Raw genomic sequence first — 17,708 nt, forward strand, 5'->3', positions numbered from 1 at the left:
GAGCACCTTTTAAATAAGTACTGCCATTTTTGTAGTGCCATTCGTTTGACCTATTGGAGTCTTGATGCTGAATAGTGTGCAGTACTGGAACATAGGAGTCTGAAAGAGAAACTAAAAGTACAACAGCAGATGAATTGGCAGCGCATCTGGGTGAAGAAGCTCATGGTGTCATGCGTTTGGTGAGATGGAGGTTAGTCGTGTCGGTTAATAACCGTGGAGTTTCAGTGAGCAGCTGATTCGATCTGAGTGAGTTTGTTTGCTGCCTTTCTCATGAATTAAGTTCATTAATTTAATTGATCTTGATTTCAATGCGGTTGTGGTTAATTGTTTGTGGACGTAGTAAGATTTAATTTACTGGCTTAATTAAACCTCCATATTTTGGCTTGGAGAAAGAGTTAATAGTGTGACTCTTGAAACCAAACAAGGGGCTTATTTTGAATGTAACTAAAAGCTCAAATTAACTTGGGGTAACTTGTGACAAGGGGTTGATTCATGTAATATATTGGTTATTAATTTATTTGTAATATATTTCATTGTTCTTATGATTTTTGAAGCAAGGGTCGAGTGTTTATATCTTTTTAAAAGATAAAAAAAAAGGAAAGATCAAGTGTATTTATTGATCCTTATCGTAAACCAATCATTTAAATATAAAAAATATTGTTATTGAACAAATCACAAGAAAACGCATACAATAATGGGCCACAAGACCAGCTATAGTTTTTTTAATCTTAACCAGAGATTGTTAAGGAGCAGTGTGTGTGTGTTTGTTTGTATGATGGTTTTATTGTTGTATGTTCTTGTTCAAGGTTCTGAGGTCATGTTGAGAAGATTTTGGGATGTTTTTTTTTTAATAACATGCTTTTCTACTTATCTTTCCTAAAAGCAACAAAAGATGATGAAAACAGTAAGCGAGGTCATGATGTGGTGTAAAATTGGATTGAATGTTAACGGAAAGACAAGAACTAAGAGACGATGGCTCTTACTTTTCATATGCTGAACGTGTTTGAGCGAAGATAAAAATCAAAGAATTTTCAAGAAGGAAAAACAAAACTTGTGAGAATTGGTCATCCATGGACAGAGAGAAGGAGAATAAACTAGTTTGACTTTTTTATTTTATTTTTTTTACTTTTATTCACTTTCTTGCTGAGAGTTGGATAAGAGTGTTGCCATGTTTGTATTGAAAATGTCAAGCTGCAGCCAGTTAGCTTAGCATAAAGACTGGAAACGGGGAAACTGCTAACTTGGCTCTGTCCAAAGGTAACAAAATCTGCCAATCAGCACCTTACTAATTAACACATTGTGTGTTTGTTTAATCTTTAAAAAGAAAAAGTGTAAAAACAACAAATTATGGTTTTACGTGATGGAATATTTCTTGGCTTGGAGCAATTACCAAGTAACCAGCAGAGACCCTTATGCTAAGCTAACCAACAGCTAGCTCCAGTTCCAACTCTTGGCAAGAAAGCAAATAAACATTATGAACTATTTGGTTAAAGACGAAGAAAGCCAATTGATAGGGTCCCAAAAAGAGAGCAGATGGAGAATATTAAAAGAATGTGTAGATGTGAAAGGACACCTTGATGAATAAGGAATCGTGAAATTCACTTGGTTGAAACAGTACACATGTAGTCAAATGGGCTATTGCACCTGTACAAAATATAGAGGGGTTTTATTCTAAAATGTTGCTAGCAATTTAATTGTTACGTTTTTATTTGAGTTTCTGTCAAAGTTTTGGAATAAAACCCTTCAGAGTCAGTAGGGTCCTTGTATAAGACTTCACCACAAACCGTATTGTGTTGCACAACTACAAATGAAAACACAGTATTTCAAAGACAACATTGTAATCATATGTGCTTTTTAATGATCAGCAGTCACATTAGGATGTGGTGGCTGCAATATTTCAATTCTATTTCAGGTAAATTGTTCTGTAGTACAACCCCCTCATCCATCCCCACCACTCGCACATTCCGTCATGGTCAAAGTATAGCACAACTTTTTTCATGTTGTAACAGTTTTTTGGTATTAAACAAGTGATATTTTCTGCTTCATTAAAAAAAACTCAAAATATTATTTGTGGTTTTTTTTTTTTTTTATATAACGTAGCAGAAACATGCACCAAAAATACAAAAAAGGCTCTGCATCAAAGATGTCCCAACAAATCATGTATTATCATGTAATTCTGCACTAGTATATTTGAGCCAGAATCATACGGTTAACATCTTGTGTTCACGGCACGTGTCTCATACCGCTAGGGTCTCTGGTTTCATTTTAGCCTTTAAGGGGAGCAGTCTCTGTGTTTGGATCTCCATCATGGGAGGGATTCTTGTTCTGAGCGAGGCAGTTGATGCATCCCCGCTGACAAGGACAGAGAATATATAATCAATCAGTCAATACATAACCTAGAATTCAGATTTACAGCCTATTCAGATTTACTGAGGCAGTACATAAAAAAAAAATGGTAAAAAAGTTAAGTGAATTAATTGATAATGCATCAGTGACAAAAATGGCTCAATACTACCTTTATCTATACTTTACATGAATGCTTTTCACATTATGAGGCAATCAATGTATTTCACAAAATGCTGTATGTAGATTATTCATGAAGAATATCAACTATACTGTGTATTACCTCAAACTCTGAAGGAGCAGATTGTAAATATTAAAGCATTGGGATCATTAAATTGAACTGCTTTTAGAAAAAGTAGTTCAAAATTCCAAAATGATGCATTTGTTGGACACTTTTATTCAATGCTTTGTAATATCATGATGGTAGACTGTAAAACTGGAACAATCAGGTCATTTAAATTGACAACTGGATCAATTAAATAAAAAAATAAAAAAATGAATCTCAGTACTTTGACACATGGAATGCCAGTATAGCAATAATTCTTCCACAGCGACATTAGTTCACCACAGTTCTAAAAAAACAACAACCGAAACGCTTTCATAGATTTCTATGTTACCTTCCACAACAAGAAGCCAAGAACTGCCAACAACAGGAGCAATGCAATGACCGTCAGGAAGATTATCCACCAGGCTACTTTGGTGAAATATTCAGCCTTCCTCTCGAGGAACACTGTCAGTTTTACCTGCGGATATATACAGTAGATGTAAGTTTGTCATGTTAGTTTCATCAGTGTGATGGTATTTATTGCAAAATTAAGCTGGGAATTGTAACGATTATCTAAGCCCAAAGGGTAGATTTGTCCTCTAACACAACATGTAAGTCATTTAATTATAGAAAATCCAAAACACTTATGGTTTCACCTTTGTCCCAAGCATTTCCGGTTTAAGTCCAATATTCTCTGGAGAGTTTGTTAAACTAAGAGTAGCATCCACAACAATGTCTAGGTAGTTCAAAGAGCTGTAATCCTATATGAGAGGCAAAGTGAGTAATGTTGGACAGGCTGGTAACAAAGAGCCAGAAAGTTAAAGGTCAGTTTGAATAATTCTTGGAATCAAGATCTTGAAGCAACAACACAGAGTAATTTTCATCAAACAATAGAGGAAGGTGTTTTTACAGAAATAAGTCACCTCTGTCAAAGTGGTGTTCCAGAGGTGCGCGTTAAGAACCATTACTGCAGTACTGTCCAATCCCAGCAGAGGGCAGCATATCTGAACACACTTCAGTCCATCTGAACAGGTCTGAAAGGGAGCACAGCAGGCCAGAGACTGACATTTGACATCTAATAGATTCACAGATTAGTATCTTTCTTGACATGCCCAATGAATACAAAAGTGCAGCAAAGAAAGGTTCAGACCAGTAAAAGCATTTAAAATGTTGCTACAGCCTTTTTCTTTCTTCAATTAAACCTTTGAGCTCCATAATAATGTTTCATTACAAAGGTTTTGTATTTCCTTCTCTTTGGAAGAAATGGGAATCCATCAGTAAAGAGAGCCTTGTGTTCAGCTTCGCGTCTTTTCCTCGAGGGGTCACGCCAACCCTTAAAACCAAACATTACCAGGTTAGAGGTGTTTAAAGGCATTGCTTACATTTTGAACAATAAAACAAAACAGTTTGGGGCATTTATTACCTTAGCATGCTTAAGTGGATTGACCTCGTTCACAGGTGAGCAGTGGACCGACTGTACACCTTTACTACTGATCTGAGTCAAGTACAGAAGCCATTTTCCTACAGAGTTCTCCTTTGGCCAGTTGATGTTTAGTGATGCATTGGCGAAAGATTTCAGTGGTCTGCCCAAATTTGTTATCTGGTCGAAAATAAGATATTAGAACAGTTTCCTTTGACCTGTTTCTGTGTGTGTGTGTGTGTGTGTGTGTGTGTGTAGCAATTAAATAGCAACATGCGATGGCTCACCCTAAATTCATATTGAACCGGAGTTCCACTTTCATTCACTGATTTTATGGCGCTCTCACCCCTCAAGTTTTCGCCAAGTGACACCTGAGAGGGCCTGGCTAGTCTGACAAACAAAGACAGACCATGACATTATTATTCTTTGATCATTCCAAAGCATTTAAAACAAATTTCAAGCTTGAAGATTTTGCAAATAGCTTTTTAAAAATCACTTTGTATATTTTCTTGCAAAAAAAAAGGCATTCTCCACTTACAAAAAGCATAAATACAAACACTGGGTGTAATTTATAATGACATGACAAAGATATATATGTAAAAACAATAAATAAAATAACACAATGTACAAGGCAATATAAAACAATCTAGTAGGCCTACCTACCCATCTACTTGCAGCTCCAGTTCAAAAATCACTTTTGCTAAAGCCTCAACCGGTTGTATGGTCTGTGTACTTGTCCTGCATCACAGGAATAACAGAAAAAGGTTTATTCATATATCTACAGCCCACTGATCAATAACTGATCAAGCCACTTACGTTTCAAGTTGCAGGGTGACGTTGACGTCTGTTGTACTCAGTGATATGCCGGATGTTAAGAGTATGACATAAAAAGTAACCTGAAGGGAACAAAATGGCCATCATACAGTACAGGCAGATGCTGATGCAAACACGTGGAGGAAACTAAGCACTAGTGCTACTCACTTCAGCATCTCTTTGGAGTGGATTCCCCAGTTCACAGTTTATAAGTGTGCCTTTATCATTGGCTGTACAACTCACTTGTGTTTCCTAAACAAATGCATGAAAACAAGGACATTTGTCTGAATTGGAATAAACACAGAAAGCGTTTAGGTAATCCCAGTGTGAAAGATACTAAGTGCATTTACTCAACTACTGCATTTTAATTTTCTAGATTTCAGAGGCAAATATTATATATATATATATATATTATAAATAATACAAAATATAATGAACAAATACATTATAATGTATTATTATAGGTTAAGATAAGACAAGACTTTTATCCTCCAGGGTCAATTAACAAGCTACCCAGCAGAATATAAAATAAATCTAAAATTAGACCCACCTTCACCGGTTGCAACATTAAAGTAATTTTTACACACACACACACACACACACACACACACACACACACACACACACACACACACACACACACACACACACACACACACACACACACACACACACACACACACACACACACACCTGAAAGGAAACATTGTGCATGTGAATGCTTTCTACACATTGCCTGATATTTCACATTTGCTACCAATACATTTTTTTTAAATGTTGTTCTTCCACTACAGAATACTTACCGATGCTTTACTGCAGACAATAGAAGAGTAATGAAGAGTATCTGGGAGGCTGATGACTGAACGACTCTGGTGTGCGTCATCCCCATTTCTGTTAGTCACAGTGATCTCTAAAGCTATAGCTTCATCAGAAGGATTGATGACTGCACCACCATCCTCTCTACAGACATGACACAATCCCAGATGAATATGCCGTTTTCTTTGAGAGTGTTAGTTTGATTATACTGCTTTGTGTGTGTTGTCCTCTTAGTTGTGTACCTGGCGAGTGATTCGAAAACATCTTGATTATTTAGCATTTTTCTCGAGCAGAACTTGTACTGTAACTCTAGGTTACTTTGGCAAACGTTGTCCCTGCCACAGCCCTTGTTTATTAAGATAATCTGTGAAAAACAACGGAGCAGAAATTCTTTATGTAAATTTCAAACTTTTAAAATCTTAGATTGTCTTCCGTTATCCTCTTATCATATCTCTCACACAAATTTCTCTCATACATTTCTAAAGACAAACAGGTATATGGACAGATAAAGGCATACACTCGTACCGCTGAGTCGGTGCTCTTTTGCTGGAAGAGGTTGAGGACAGGAGTAAGAATGGGCAGATCTGCACTCGTCCTGGTTGTTTGACTGGAGTTCCACAAAGACATAGTGACGGAGACAGGAATACTGTGCAGCCTGTCCTTGATATCATGCTGAAACAAAAGAGTTTTATTAAGGTATTATGTGTACAGTCTGGTGTTTGATAGATCTCAATAAGAGGACATTGCACAATAAAACGGTACCAGAAGTTGGAGCTGGGTGCCAGTACAGATTTGTCTATTCTGTCCAGGCAGCTCCAGCCTTCCTCGAGAAGAACCCTGAAAAACCACTCTAGGAGGAAGCCTCGCTTTTCTCCTCTCAGCATCAGCCTCAAAAGTGAAGTCAATCACTGTGAAGGAAATGTTAGTACATCAAATGATTCTTATGCTGATGAACCCACTATTGCTATCAAGTCAACTTTAATGTCAATTCTGCAATATGTGCCAGACATACAGAGCAATTGAAAATGTGTTTTTCTCCGACCCACGGTGCAATAAGGACAGGTACAACAAGTATAATATAAAATAAATATATACAAATAAAGATTAAAAAATGTAAGTAAATACAGTAATACATTCTAAATAGTGCAAATGTAAGGCAAAATCAAACAGTACAGAAATCTAAAGAAGATGAAGATATTTGAAATGTGCAATATAAAAAGGAAGAGATCCTGAGTGTCTTCTTTTATATAAAGTGGCAAGTGGCCTTTTGTATAGCTTATAGTGTTAAAAAAAAGCATTGACCTGGGTCACTGTTGGTGAGACGTTTTGTTTAAGGGACGGAGCCACACTCCAGCAGAGTTCACACTTCATTCAAATTAAGGACCGTCCAAATGGGCTCCAGTGTGTTCAAACCTCGTTTAAACAAAAGACCACTTTTCAATAGTTTGAGCAGACAGCACTGGGTCTATGTAAATCTACTCAGTTTTGTGAGTGAATGCCCTTTGATATTCTGTTGCTTTCTGTAACTTTGTATAAAAACTTGACCAGAAAACTTATTCTGATCAGAGAGAATCCTACAGCTTCTTGAGAGCTTCCTTCTCCACTGTGCAGTGAATAAAACTCATATGAACCAGCCACTGAATTGGACTGAGAGAACTTTTTCTTCACAAATACTAATATTAGTGCAAATAATAACTATTTGTTTACAATATTTGAGGTGTTGTGTGCTGTCTCAATTTGAGTATGTCTATTTAAAAAGCATTGTTTCCTTAAGTTTGACATCAGTATCTTTTTAATCAATGATCTAGTCTGGTGGTACCTTGTCGACCAAGAATCTAACTTGTACAAACGCTATGAAAAAGCTCTTTAACTCTATGGTAGATCCATAAATCTATTTCGAAAAGCACATGTGTTACAAAGAAATCAAAAGCCCCAAACCATTATATTTAGTGTGAAGAATACTAAACTGAAAAGGAAACTTACTCAGTTTAGGGTTGAACGATGCTGGATGTGCTGTGTAGGTAAAGCATGCCAGAGCTGCAAAGTTACTTTACAGACATTTGTGCAAAGAAACACTGGATTAAAATCCAATAAGGTTGCAGTTGGATCAAGTTGACATTTGTGTTTTTATTTATCTTACCATGTGCGTTTATCACATTGTTCATTTGTGATGTCTATATCAGCTGGTGTTACCTTCAGAGAGCTGCTGACAGTGACCACTGGTCTTGCTCTGAAACAAACAGTTGAATAAGTTCACTGGTTTGAGATTTGTTATCAGAAGACAAAAGTTGTAAGAAACATGAAAAACAGTGGGACATAAGTTGTACTTTTGGCAATGAAACAGAGGAATAACAACATGCAGTGTGTGGATTGTAGATTGCATTGTAGTGATGCCAATGATATTCATTAATATACCCTTCAAATAACAGTCATCACAATGCCCCCCAAGATGGCCTGATACAAATATAGATATATGAATCATAAAAAGCAAGTAAATATTGGGGGGAAAGTGAAAGGAAAATATATCAAACTAATTTAAACGTTATGTAGGATACAAACAAAGACAAAATGATGAAAACTAAGTCTATACAAATGGGGTTTAATTTTTAAATCCGTTCTGGGGTGTATTTAATGTCAAGTTTAACCATAAAGTTTTCAGCCCTGGTCCTGAGGTTCTACATTGGGTTATAGATCATATATTTGAATCATCACCAATATACCTACAGACTTCATATCAACATTTTGATTGTAATAGACACCTGGTGTACTGAAAAAAAGTAAGTTATTATTTATTATTTTTAAGTGTTGCTGCAGCTGTAAAATTACCTGTAAACAAAGACGGAATCAGACAGAGATCCAACAGCCAGATCAGGGTACTGATTGTTATCCACGTCCAAGTTGCCAGACAGAGAATATCCAAACAGAGTAACTTTATTGGATCCCGATGAGAGTACCTAAGGAGGTCGCAATATGAGAATTAAGCAATATTACACTCAAGAATTAGATTTGACGTCATTATTGGCACTACAGTGATGCGGCTTGGACTAAGGCTGCATCCCTATTGTTGTATAATATTGCGATTATACAACAACGGTTACCAACTAAATAAAAGTTATAATCAAACTGTATTCATATTGTGGGGCAATTCGCTCTCAAAATAAAAAAAGTGACGATTTCTAGTACCTCCCTGTTAAGTCAGCCAGTCAACTTAAGCTAACGTTAGCTTTGTAGAGATCGTCGGATTTCCAAAACTGAAAAATGACTGCAAATATAAACACCAAACTGCTTTGCTAGCTCTATCCTGTTATAATATCTGCAGAATTTTTTATCCATGGATAGATTTAGATACTAAATGTCTGCGAACTTCAAACAGATGATTTCCTGTCCCTGTAAAACGTTAGCTTTAGAGATCGTAGGATTTCCCAAACTGAATAACTACCACACATATAAAACTGTGTGCTAATGTTGTTATAATTAAGATATCTGCTGAATTTTTTTTACATTTTCCATTGACAGATATCTTAATTTTACTGTCCATGAAAGATATAGCTTCTGTAAGTCCGCAGAAATCACAGAGCCGTCAACGGCGTTAAATAAATTTATGTTAAATAAGTAACATAAATAAATCGTTTAATCCGATGAGATAAATCACTTTATATACTAGTTGGAGAGCTTGTGTGTGTTCCACTGTGGTTCCTGAATTACGCTAATGTTGCATGAATAATACAAATGTTTTGAAATTTTTTTTTATTTCAACTCCGTATGTTGACCATAGACTGTTAATATTATTTATAATTATTATAATATTTGAGCACATTCTAAATGTCTAGTTGACCAATCAGTTGTCTGGTCCGATCTACTTGTTGTATAATGTAATTGAACAATCTTTTTTGCTAAAAAGTTCCAAGTAACATATTTGAACGAGTGATCTTTTCAGAAGAACCCCACCTGCGCTGGCTTTTTGTTGATTCCATCTGATGAGCCGTAATAAAGGTATACTCGACCTGAACCATCATATGGTGCCCCCACGGCAATATCTGTCAAAGATTCACGTAAAAACAAAGTGGGGAGACAACATGAATGGGAGACAAAGACAGTAAGTGTATCCCAAAATTAAGTCCAAACTGGACACAAAAATGCCCTTTTTTGATGCAAAAGTTATTTCATAATTACAATACAGTATTTGATACAGTTAATTACAGTACTTAAAATATGTGTTCTTTTATTCAGAATGTTTATGCTTTAAAGTAAAAAAGCTTTTTAGAGAAGAAATAAGACATCCTTCCTCTTAAAGATAAAAAAAGTCCAATTCATAACAATAAAACGGTCCTTTGCTCATCTCAGTACACTCAGGGGATTATGCTTTTACAGTTTTCTTGGTCTGGTATGACCAGTAGCTAATGGTGGTTCACGTTGACGGATGTAAGCAAACTTAAGATGGATATTGCTGTATGTTTTAGTATTACTATATCTGCCCCTTGTGTCCACAGAGGCCGCTGTTCAACAAATGTAACATATAGTCTCACTTTAAAGTGTCAACTAGAAAAAATGATTTGATAATAAAATGTTACAACCTCCATAACTATCTTGATTGATGTCTCCTATGTTTTCCACTGCGAGGCCGAACATGGAATCTTTAGGTCCAAGAACTTCAGTTGGAACAATCTTCTCCCAGTTTTTTCCTTTACTGTTGATATAAATGTAGACTGCTCCTCCAACCAAACCATCTTTAACAAAAAACTCCGGTGCTCCAACAGCGAGGTCCTCCCACCTGCACAGTGCACATAGCCAAACAACACAATACAGTAACATTAACAGTAATACATTTAACAAACAGGCAGACATGTTTGTTTTTGCAGAATGCTAAAGTAGTGATATGAATTGTGCACTAAAGGGTATGTGATGTACGTAGATTGTGTGCCTGGGTGTAATATTTTTGATATTGTGGTTTGCTCGGAGAGTGGTGCTAGAATAAAACTCATGGAATGCCCAAAATGGAAAGGTTGTATCCTCTGGGGGGACGTGGATGAGGTCAGTAACTTTCATGGCAATCATCCTAGATTTGGATATTTCTTGTGTGCAAATGACAAGAAATGGTCATGCTTCACTAATCTGCAGCAAATTCCACAGAAATCTGGCCATTCATTTTTTTCTTTTTAAGGGCAATATTTGACCTAATGCTGGTGCTGATATAAGGTCATGTAGTAATAAAATCATAAGGTAAATCCTCTAAAAATCATATCATGTCAGTCTAGACAGTCATAATGGGATTTTACTTTGAACCAAACTGTAGGATTGATGGACTCACCAACCTCTTTAGACCATGCAAAAAGCAAATCAAGTAATTGAATAGAAGTCTAAAATAAACATACCCATCACCATTGAGATCCACCACTGCTACATCGTAGCCAAAGGAGGAGGCCAGGCCCGGACCGGAGAGGACTAACTCCACAGACAAACTTTTCTTTGCCACAGGGTCTGCCTTAAGAAATGTCACCTGGCCGCTGTAACCTCCTCTGGGCGCTCCTGATACGATGGTTAGCTCACCCTGTCTGATGAGGGCCATACCAGAGTCAGTGGAGAATCCTGGAGGACAGAATATAAAGCTGTTTATGAGAAGGTTCTATACTCTATAAAAGGAATAAAGATAAGTCTTTTTAAAGTACTGACTCCGAACAGACTAGTAACTGACCCAAGTAGCTGTTACTTTGGAGAGGAATGAGTGTTGAGTTAAACTTTTCAATATCTCCAGTCTCACGAGCATCGGCACCGATGATGCCCTGGTTGTCCAAGCGCTCCATTCGTACGATTCCTTTAAACAGCGAGCAAACAGAATGATAAAACCTAAAATGCATCACGGCAAAAAGGACTGTAATGTCTATTTTAGCATGTAAGTTGTAATGCACGTCATTGTGGGCCAAAACAGCCAGAAAGGATCAAATTAATGTCAATAAGTGCATTTATAATGTGATGGAAGGTCAAATAAAAATATTGCTTACACTTCAGGCAAAAAAAACAAAACAGACAAATGCACTACTCCTGTTCGAGTCACATTTATTAAAAAATAAAGTACCCAGCTGTTTAAGAAAGTTTTTCGCCTTACAATATATTTGTCACCCATTTTTAAAGATTTACATCTACGCTTCTTTGTGTCTGCGAGCTACAGGCAAGCCAAAGTGTATTAATAGATGTGCTGAAGTACTGTTGATTCAGATTTCTTTATGGGGATCAGTTTTATTCTTTTGGGTTTAATGTTGAAAAGTGCAATTCAAAATAAAAAAATAAAAAGACAGTTTCAGTGTCAGTTTCTTAGAATGCAATGAAAGACTAATAGTCTAAGCTAATTTTCAATCAGTCTGTCAGGACTAGGCATATACTGTACTATGCTTGTTAATTTTGGCTGATGAAACAAACACTTGAGATGCTGCTCTTAGGTTTATTTGACCTTTCCACTGGTATGCTCCTGGCGCTCCGAATATCAGAGATGTGTTGTCCTTTGCAAAAGATGCTCCATGACCCTGTTGGCAGTATGCAAACCAGTCATGGTTCTTTTGACGTCTGGTCAGGTGCTCAGAGTCACAAACTACCCTCCTCCACATCCCCTCTTCCTTCCCGACCTGCAGGTCATCTCCTAAGAGGTAACACTGACCCGTTACCAACTGAGGGACATAAAGGCTCGGACTCGGGCTCCACTCCTGGTATCGATGGGCACAGGTCTACAAGGGAAAGATGATGAAACGACTGCTTGATTTGACAGATTTTGTTTGATTATTTGAATGGGGTGCATTTCGCTTACCATTACATTTTTACCAGGACCTTGGCTCGTCACTCTAACTCCCATCCACTGGTTGTTTATGCCTTTACTATCAAGGAACTCTAAAAAATAAAAATAAGCCGCAATGTCACTATGATTGTAGTGATATATGTATGAGTACAAGATCTTTTACTAAGTACCAACATAATACATTTTATATAAAGCACCTTTCATGACACCAAAGGTCACTTCACAAAAAGCAAACTGGAAAACAAAAAGAAAAAAACAAGTCCTAACCAAATCGTCTTGGTGACCACATAATCGTTTTGTATTACCTACTTTTATTCGCCATTTCACACAATTCAGAAAAACAAAAATGTGCAGGAACTATAGGCCTGTATTTATATTATGAATAAAATGTGCATTATTTGGAAGAAAGTCAAGGTGTGACTGACTTTAGCCCACTAATTCCATTAGAGTACTGCTCTATAGTGGATCCCCCGTTCCCCCCCATTGTCCGGACCATTCTATTTGGGAGACCCAGAGGTGAATTGTCCCCCGCGCCCCCCTCCCATTTCCCCTTCTCACACAGCTTCTGTGCACGGCCCCTTCTCAGCAAGCAGGGGCACCTGCAGCTGCAGGGGGCGCCAATTTGCCAATTCCCTACACAGTGAAATGATAGATCATAAAATCAGCAAAAAAAGAAATGTCCTCTCACTTTCAACTGGTTTTATTTTCTGCCAACTTAGCATGCGTAAAACTTTGTATGAACATAAAAAAAGTTCAGCTACTAAGAAATAAACTGAACAATGTTTCACAGACATGTGACTAACAGAAATGGAAAAATGTGTGCCTGAACAAAGCATTGTCAGAATCAAAAGTTGCAGGGAAGACATCCTCCGCCCTCATGTGGTACACTTCCTGCAGTCTCATCCTGACATGAACCTCCAGCATGATCATGCCACCAGCCATACCGCTCGTTCTGTGCGTGATTTTCTGCAAGACAGGAAAATTACTGTTCTGCTATGGCCAGCGAAGAGCCCGGATCTTAATCCCATTGAGCACGTCTGGGACCTGTTGGATCGGAGGGTAGGGGCAAGAACCATGCCCCCCAGAAATGTCCAGGAACTTGCAGGAGCCTTGGTGGAAGAGTGTGGTAACATCTCACAACAAGAACTGGCAAACCTGGTGTAGTCCATGAGGAGGAGATGCACTGCAGTAATTAAAGGTCCCATGGCATGAAAATTTCACTTTGAGGTTTTTTAACATTAATAGCCTTTCCCCTAGCCTGCATATGGTCCCCCAGTGGCTAGAAATGGCGATAGGTGTAAACCGAGCCCTGGGTATCCTGCTCTGTCTTTGAGAAAATGAAAGCTCAGACGGGCCGATCTGGAATCTTCTCCTTATGAGGTCATAAGGAGCAAGGTTACCTCCCCTTTCTCTGCTTTGCCCGCCCAGAGAATTTGGCCCACCCATGAGAGAGACAGTTGGCAGTTGGTCAAGGCCACACCCCCAACCTCCACCTTGCCCCTCCACCCTCTCTCCTCCTTATAGCTACAGACACAGAAATGGCACATACTAAGGAAAGCTCATTGTGGAATGTTCTCTAATGGCTGTAATTCTGCACCAAGGCTGAATTTCAGGAAAGAGACTTCAGATACAATATTAGGGGACCACTAAGGCAGATATAAAAGCATCCAAAGAGCACCATGTCATGGGACCTTTAATGCAGCTGGTGGCCACACCGGATACTGACTGTGACTTTTTTTTGTTCAGGGACACATTTTTCCATTTTGGGCACTCTTTCATGTGCTTGTGGCACCACCCCCATGTGCCATGAAAAAAATGGCACCCCGGGCGGCTGCCTGCTTCACCTGTGCCAAAAAAAAAAAAAACTGCTACCAAGTCCTGCATATAAAATCCTGCTCCACAAAAGTAAAAGTACACCTTTTGCAGTAGAATTCCCCCTGTGACTGATATTGTGTGACATTAGATTAATACTGATGAATCAGTGTTTAAGCAACATTTTACTTTTGTAGCCGGTTGAGGTGGAGCTACTGTGACCTACTTTGTGAGATGCCTGAGATGATTAATGTTAGAGGAAAGTATTTACTTTATCGAGACTTTTCTCTAACTTTGATTTCATTGTGAGAATTCCAACCTCTTAGGCCACAAACCATCAAGGAAAACATGTGAGGTTTAGAAGGGAAAAATCACTGCTAACCACTCAGAGACATGCAAAACCTGTGACAATCAGAAGACACTGCTTTTGGGCTGGAAACCATTGGTTTAATCTTTAACAATGCATTTTATTTAATAAGGTTATCAAATGATTTTAATATAAAATTTCAATCTGACCTGTGAAATATGTAGTGGAGTAAAGAGTATAATATTTCCAGCATGAATATACTCAATAAAAGTACATACCTCAATATTGTACTTACTATAATTGATTACATTACATTAAAGCACATAAAGATGACCCAGACAATAAAAAACAAACAAAAAACAAGTAAACAAACCTTCGTTATCAAACTCAATGGGCCGACAGTGGTCAGATGCTGTAGTCAGATCACACTGGTAAACAACACCTGTAACATTCACTTGGTTGTGGTGTTTTGACCGTGGTGCTCCGACAAGCAATCTTGGAAAAAAAATAAAAATAACTCAAGCGGTAAGACACCGATGCAAAATTTTATTAAATTTACTCAAACTTAATCAAATAACTATAACTTTCACTCACATGTTCTTTCTGGCTGGGTTCAGCTGCTGGTGAAAGGCAACAGAAAATCCAAACAGGCTTCCTGGATCTCCATTTCTCTGCAGCACACTCTGGGTGTCCAGATTGAAAGCTGCAACATTTAGAGTCTGGAGGTGCCAGAAACCCAACAGATACACTATGTGCCAGTGATTTGCCATGCTTTTGATTAAAATGTGTACTCTACCTGCCCTATCTCATGCAGTGCCCATGCTCTCTAAAAGAGCACAGAGTCCTTGTAAACCCACGTAGAAAAGAGATAGCCCCTAGCAGTTGCTAACTGGCTCACTGTAGACACATACAATAAGGGTGTGGTGGCAATACATTTATCTTCATACTAACAAAGCTGCACTGTTCACCTGTACAAGTTGATACCTGTAGTTAATATTAACCAACGTCAAGTGAAATGTGAGACACACCCTCTGAGCAAAAGTCTTCTCTGCAGGCAGTGTGCTGATAGTCTATCATGGCTGAATATTTAGAAAATGAAATGAGCTCACGTTGTGGCATTTCCTGGCTCTGCAAAAAAAACATGTTCAAGCACATGGCTTTCACACTCTTGTCACTACATTAAAAATGAATTCTGCAACTACTCATGGAGACAACTTTGTCAAATTGATATACATTAGGCTGTATTTAAAATTGAGGAGTCTTTTTTAGAACAATTTCAACCAAAAGCTTAAATAAGCCCATTTAACAATAATGCCATGTTTTCAACTTAACAGAAGTTGTCACTTTGACTAATTGTGTCTCACAGTTTTGAAGTTGAATGAAAAACCCATAAAAAAAACAAAACAGGAAATAGACTGTTTAGTTGAACTACAGAGACGGTTTGCATAACGGTCCACTTAACCAGAATGAGGGTTACAGTCAAAACGTAGGAATTTAGGAGAAGACTTACTGAAACCCATGGAAAAATAGTCGCTATTACACGCACACAGATAAAAAGGTGCAAACACTGCCGTTATGGGCAACTGGTGGTTTTAAACTGGGGGAGCAAAATTATAAAAGATAATTGCCCTGGGGTCTAGCGGTCCTCTCACCAGATAAAAAGTAATTTAAAACAAATTGCTATATTCTTCCTCTATTTTCCCATGTCCTATTTTCAGTCTAAGATCACAGGCATGTTTCTTACCTTTGTAAACAGTTAAGACTCTTTTGTGGATTGACAGCCAAAGCAGGCGGTGGCAAATGAGACAAAAGTAACTAACTTTGCTCCCTCCCAGTTGAATAAGCCATTGCTGCTCAGGTGCCTATGGTTGCCGTACTTTTGAGCAGGCACACAACCCCCCCCCATTCTGGATAATACTCTGGCGTGGGACAAAGAAAACACAGGATGGTTCATGCATGTTTACAATTTATAAATGGTCATACTGAAGTGTCAAAACTGTATATCGTCTATTTTGCACACACAAATATTAGAGAGAAAATCCCGCACACTGACCATTACGCAAGCAATAATTTATTAGAAAAATACAACGTTTCGGTCTCAGACCTTCATCGTAATATAATGAAGGTCTGAGACCTCAACACGTTTATTAACCTAATATTATTAACTAACGTAATAATCAGTGTAATTCTTTCTCTCTGATCTGTTGCCTTTGATCATATCCTACGCACCTGCCCGACAAAAGAGGTGTGCAAAAAGTTTTTTTCACGCACACACAAATATTGCATCGCTGTCCATCCTGGAAAAGGGATCCCTTTTCTCTTGAGTTTTCTTCCATTTTTTCACTATTATAAGGTTTATTTCAGGAAGTTTTTCCATATCCAAATCAAGGGTCAGAGGACAGAAGGTTTCATATGCTGTACAGATTGTAAAACCCCTTAAATGAAAGTCAAATTTGTGATATTGGGCTAAATTGGAAGATGGTAAGTATAGACACACCATATCCCAACACTGACATAAGATGTAGGTAAAACTCAACAGAAGTTAGCACTGCAAGAAAAGAACGAAATAATCCATTACACACTGACAAGAGCCACTAATGGGCACTAAAGAATGATCTCACATGTTTTACCTCAACAGTAACTACATGTGTTGAATCAGCTCTCATTTGGGGCAGGAACAGTCATCCTGCTTTGCATGAAGAAAATGTCAATGAAATATGTGACTAAAGCAACTGTGTTACCAAAATGCAATATATCTTACATACCAGTTTGTCATCAATCACAAACCCAGGGAATGTACTGGCAATCAAGGGAAGACAAGCAACCAATGCTTTCAAAAAGTAGCTCAAAGGCGCAACACCTGGGGTCTCATTTATAAACGTGGTACAAAACAGGGCTGAAAATGTGCGTACGCCACTTCCCACGCAAAGGTTGTGATTTATAAAAAACAAACTTGACGGGAGAATGTGCGGTCCTCCATGCAAACTCTGACCCATGCGTACGCACATTTTGGAGACAAAATAGGAATTGGCGACGCAGATGGTGAGGTGGTGAACTGAAGTCAGACTGCAGAAAGTACATGTGGGAATAACGATTAGGCTACTCTTAATATGTTTAAGTATTAATGCCTCAGGCACATTTCTTCACA

At 37.9% G+C, this 17,708-nt stretch overlaps 1 protein-coding gene across 2 annotated transcripts; it reads right to left on the minus strand.

Moving 5' to 3' along the window:
• Positions 1–1,821: 1,821 nt before the first annotated feature.
• Positions 1,822–15,502, minus strand: LOC120567058 (integrin alpha-6-like). 2 transcript variants are annotated; one of them, XM_039813847.1, is made up of 25 exons: positions 15,155–15,501; positions 14,934–15,055; positions 12,454–12,533; positions 12,103–12,373; positions 11,350–11,469; positions 11,030–11,243; positions 10,232–10,428; positions 9,606–9,694; positions 8,484–8,611; positions 7,798–7,887; positions 7,641–7,705; positions 6,420–6,565; positions 6,183–6,329; positions 5,900–6,021; positions 5,645–5,801; positions 5,010–5,093; positions 4,845–4,924; positions 4,692–4,766; positions 4,316–4,418; positions 4,032–4,208; positions 3,840–3,941; positions 3,532–3,642; positions 3,265–3,369; positions 2,961–3,086; positions 1,822–2,352 (listed from the first exon to the last, which is right to left on the minus strand). In XM_039813847.1, the coding sequence occupies exons 1-25, from the start codon at positions 15,328–15,330 to the stop codon at positions 2,266–2,268; spliced, it is 3,174 nt and encodes a 1,057-aa protein (XP_039669781.1). In that variant the 5' UTR covers positions 15,331–15,501; the 3' UTR covers positions 1,822–2,265. The 2 variants fall into 2 exon arrangements, with proteins under 2 accessions (XP_039669781.1, XP_039669782.1); XM_039813848.1 differs by lacking the exon at positions 3,265–3,369 and having other exon boundaries at positions 15,155–15,502.
• Between the last annotated feature and the right edge of the window lie 2,206 nt (positions 15,503–17,708).

The sequence above is a fragment of the Perca fluviatilis genome, chromosome 10 (genome assembly GCF_010015445.1).
Source record: "Perca fluviatilis chromosome 10, GENO_Pfluv_1.0, whole genome shotgun sequence".
In the NCBI taxonomy this organism is placed as follows: Eukaryota; Metazoa; Chordata; class Actinopteri; order Perciformes; family Percidae; genus Perca; species Perca fluviatilis.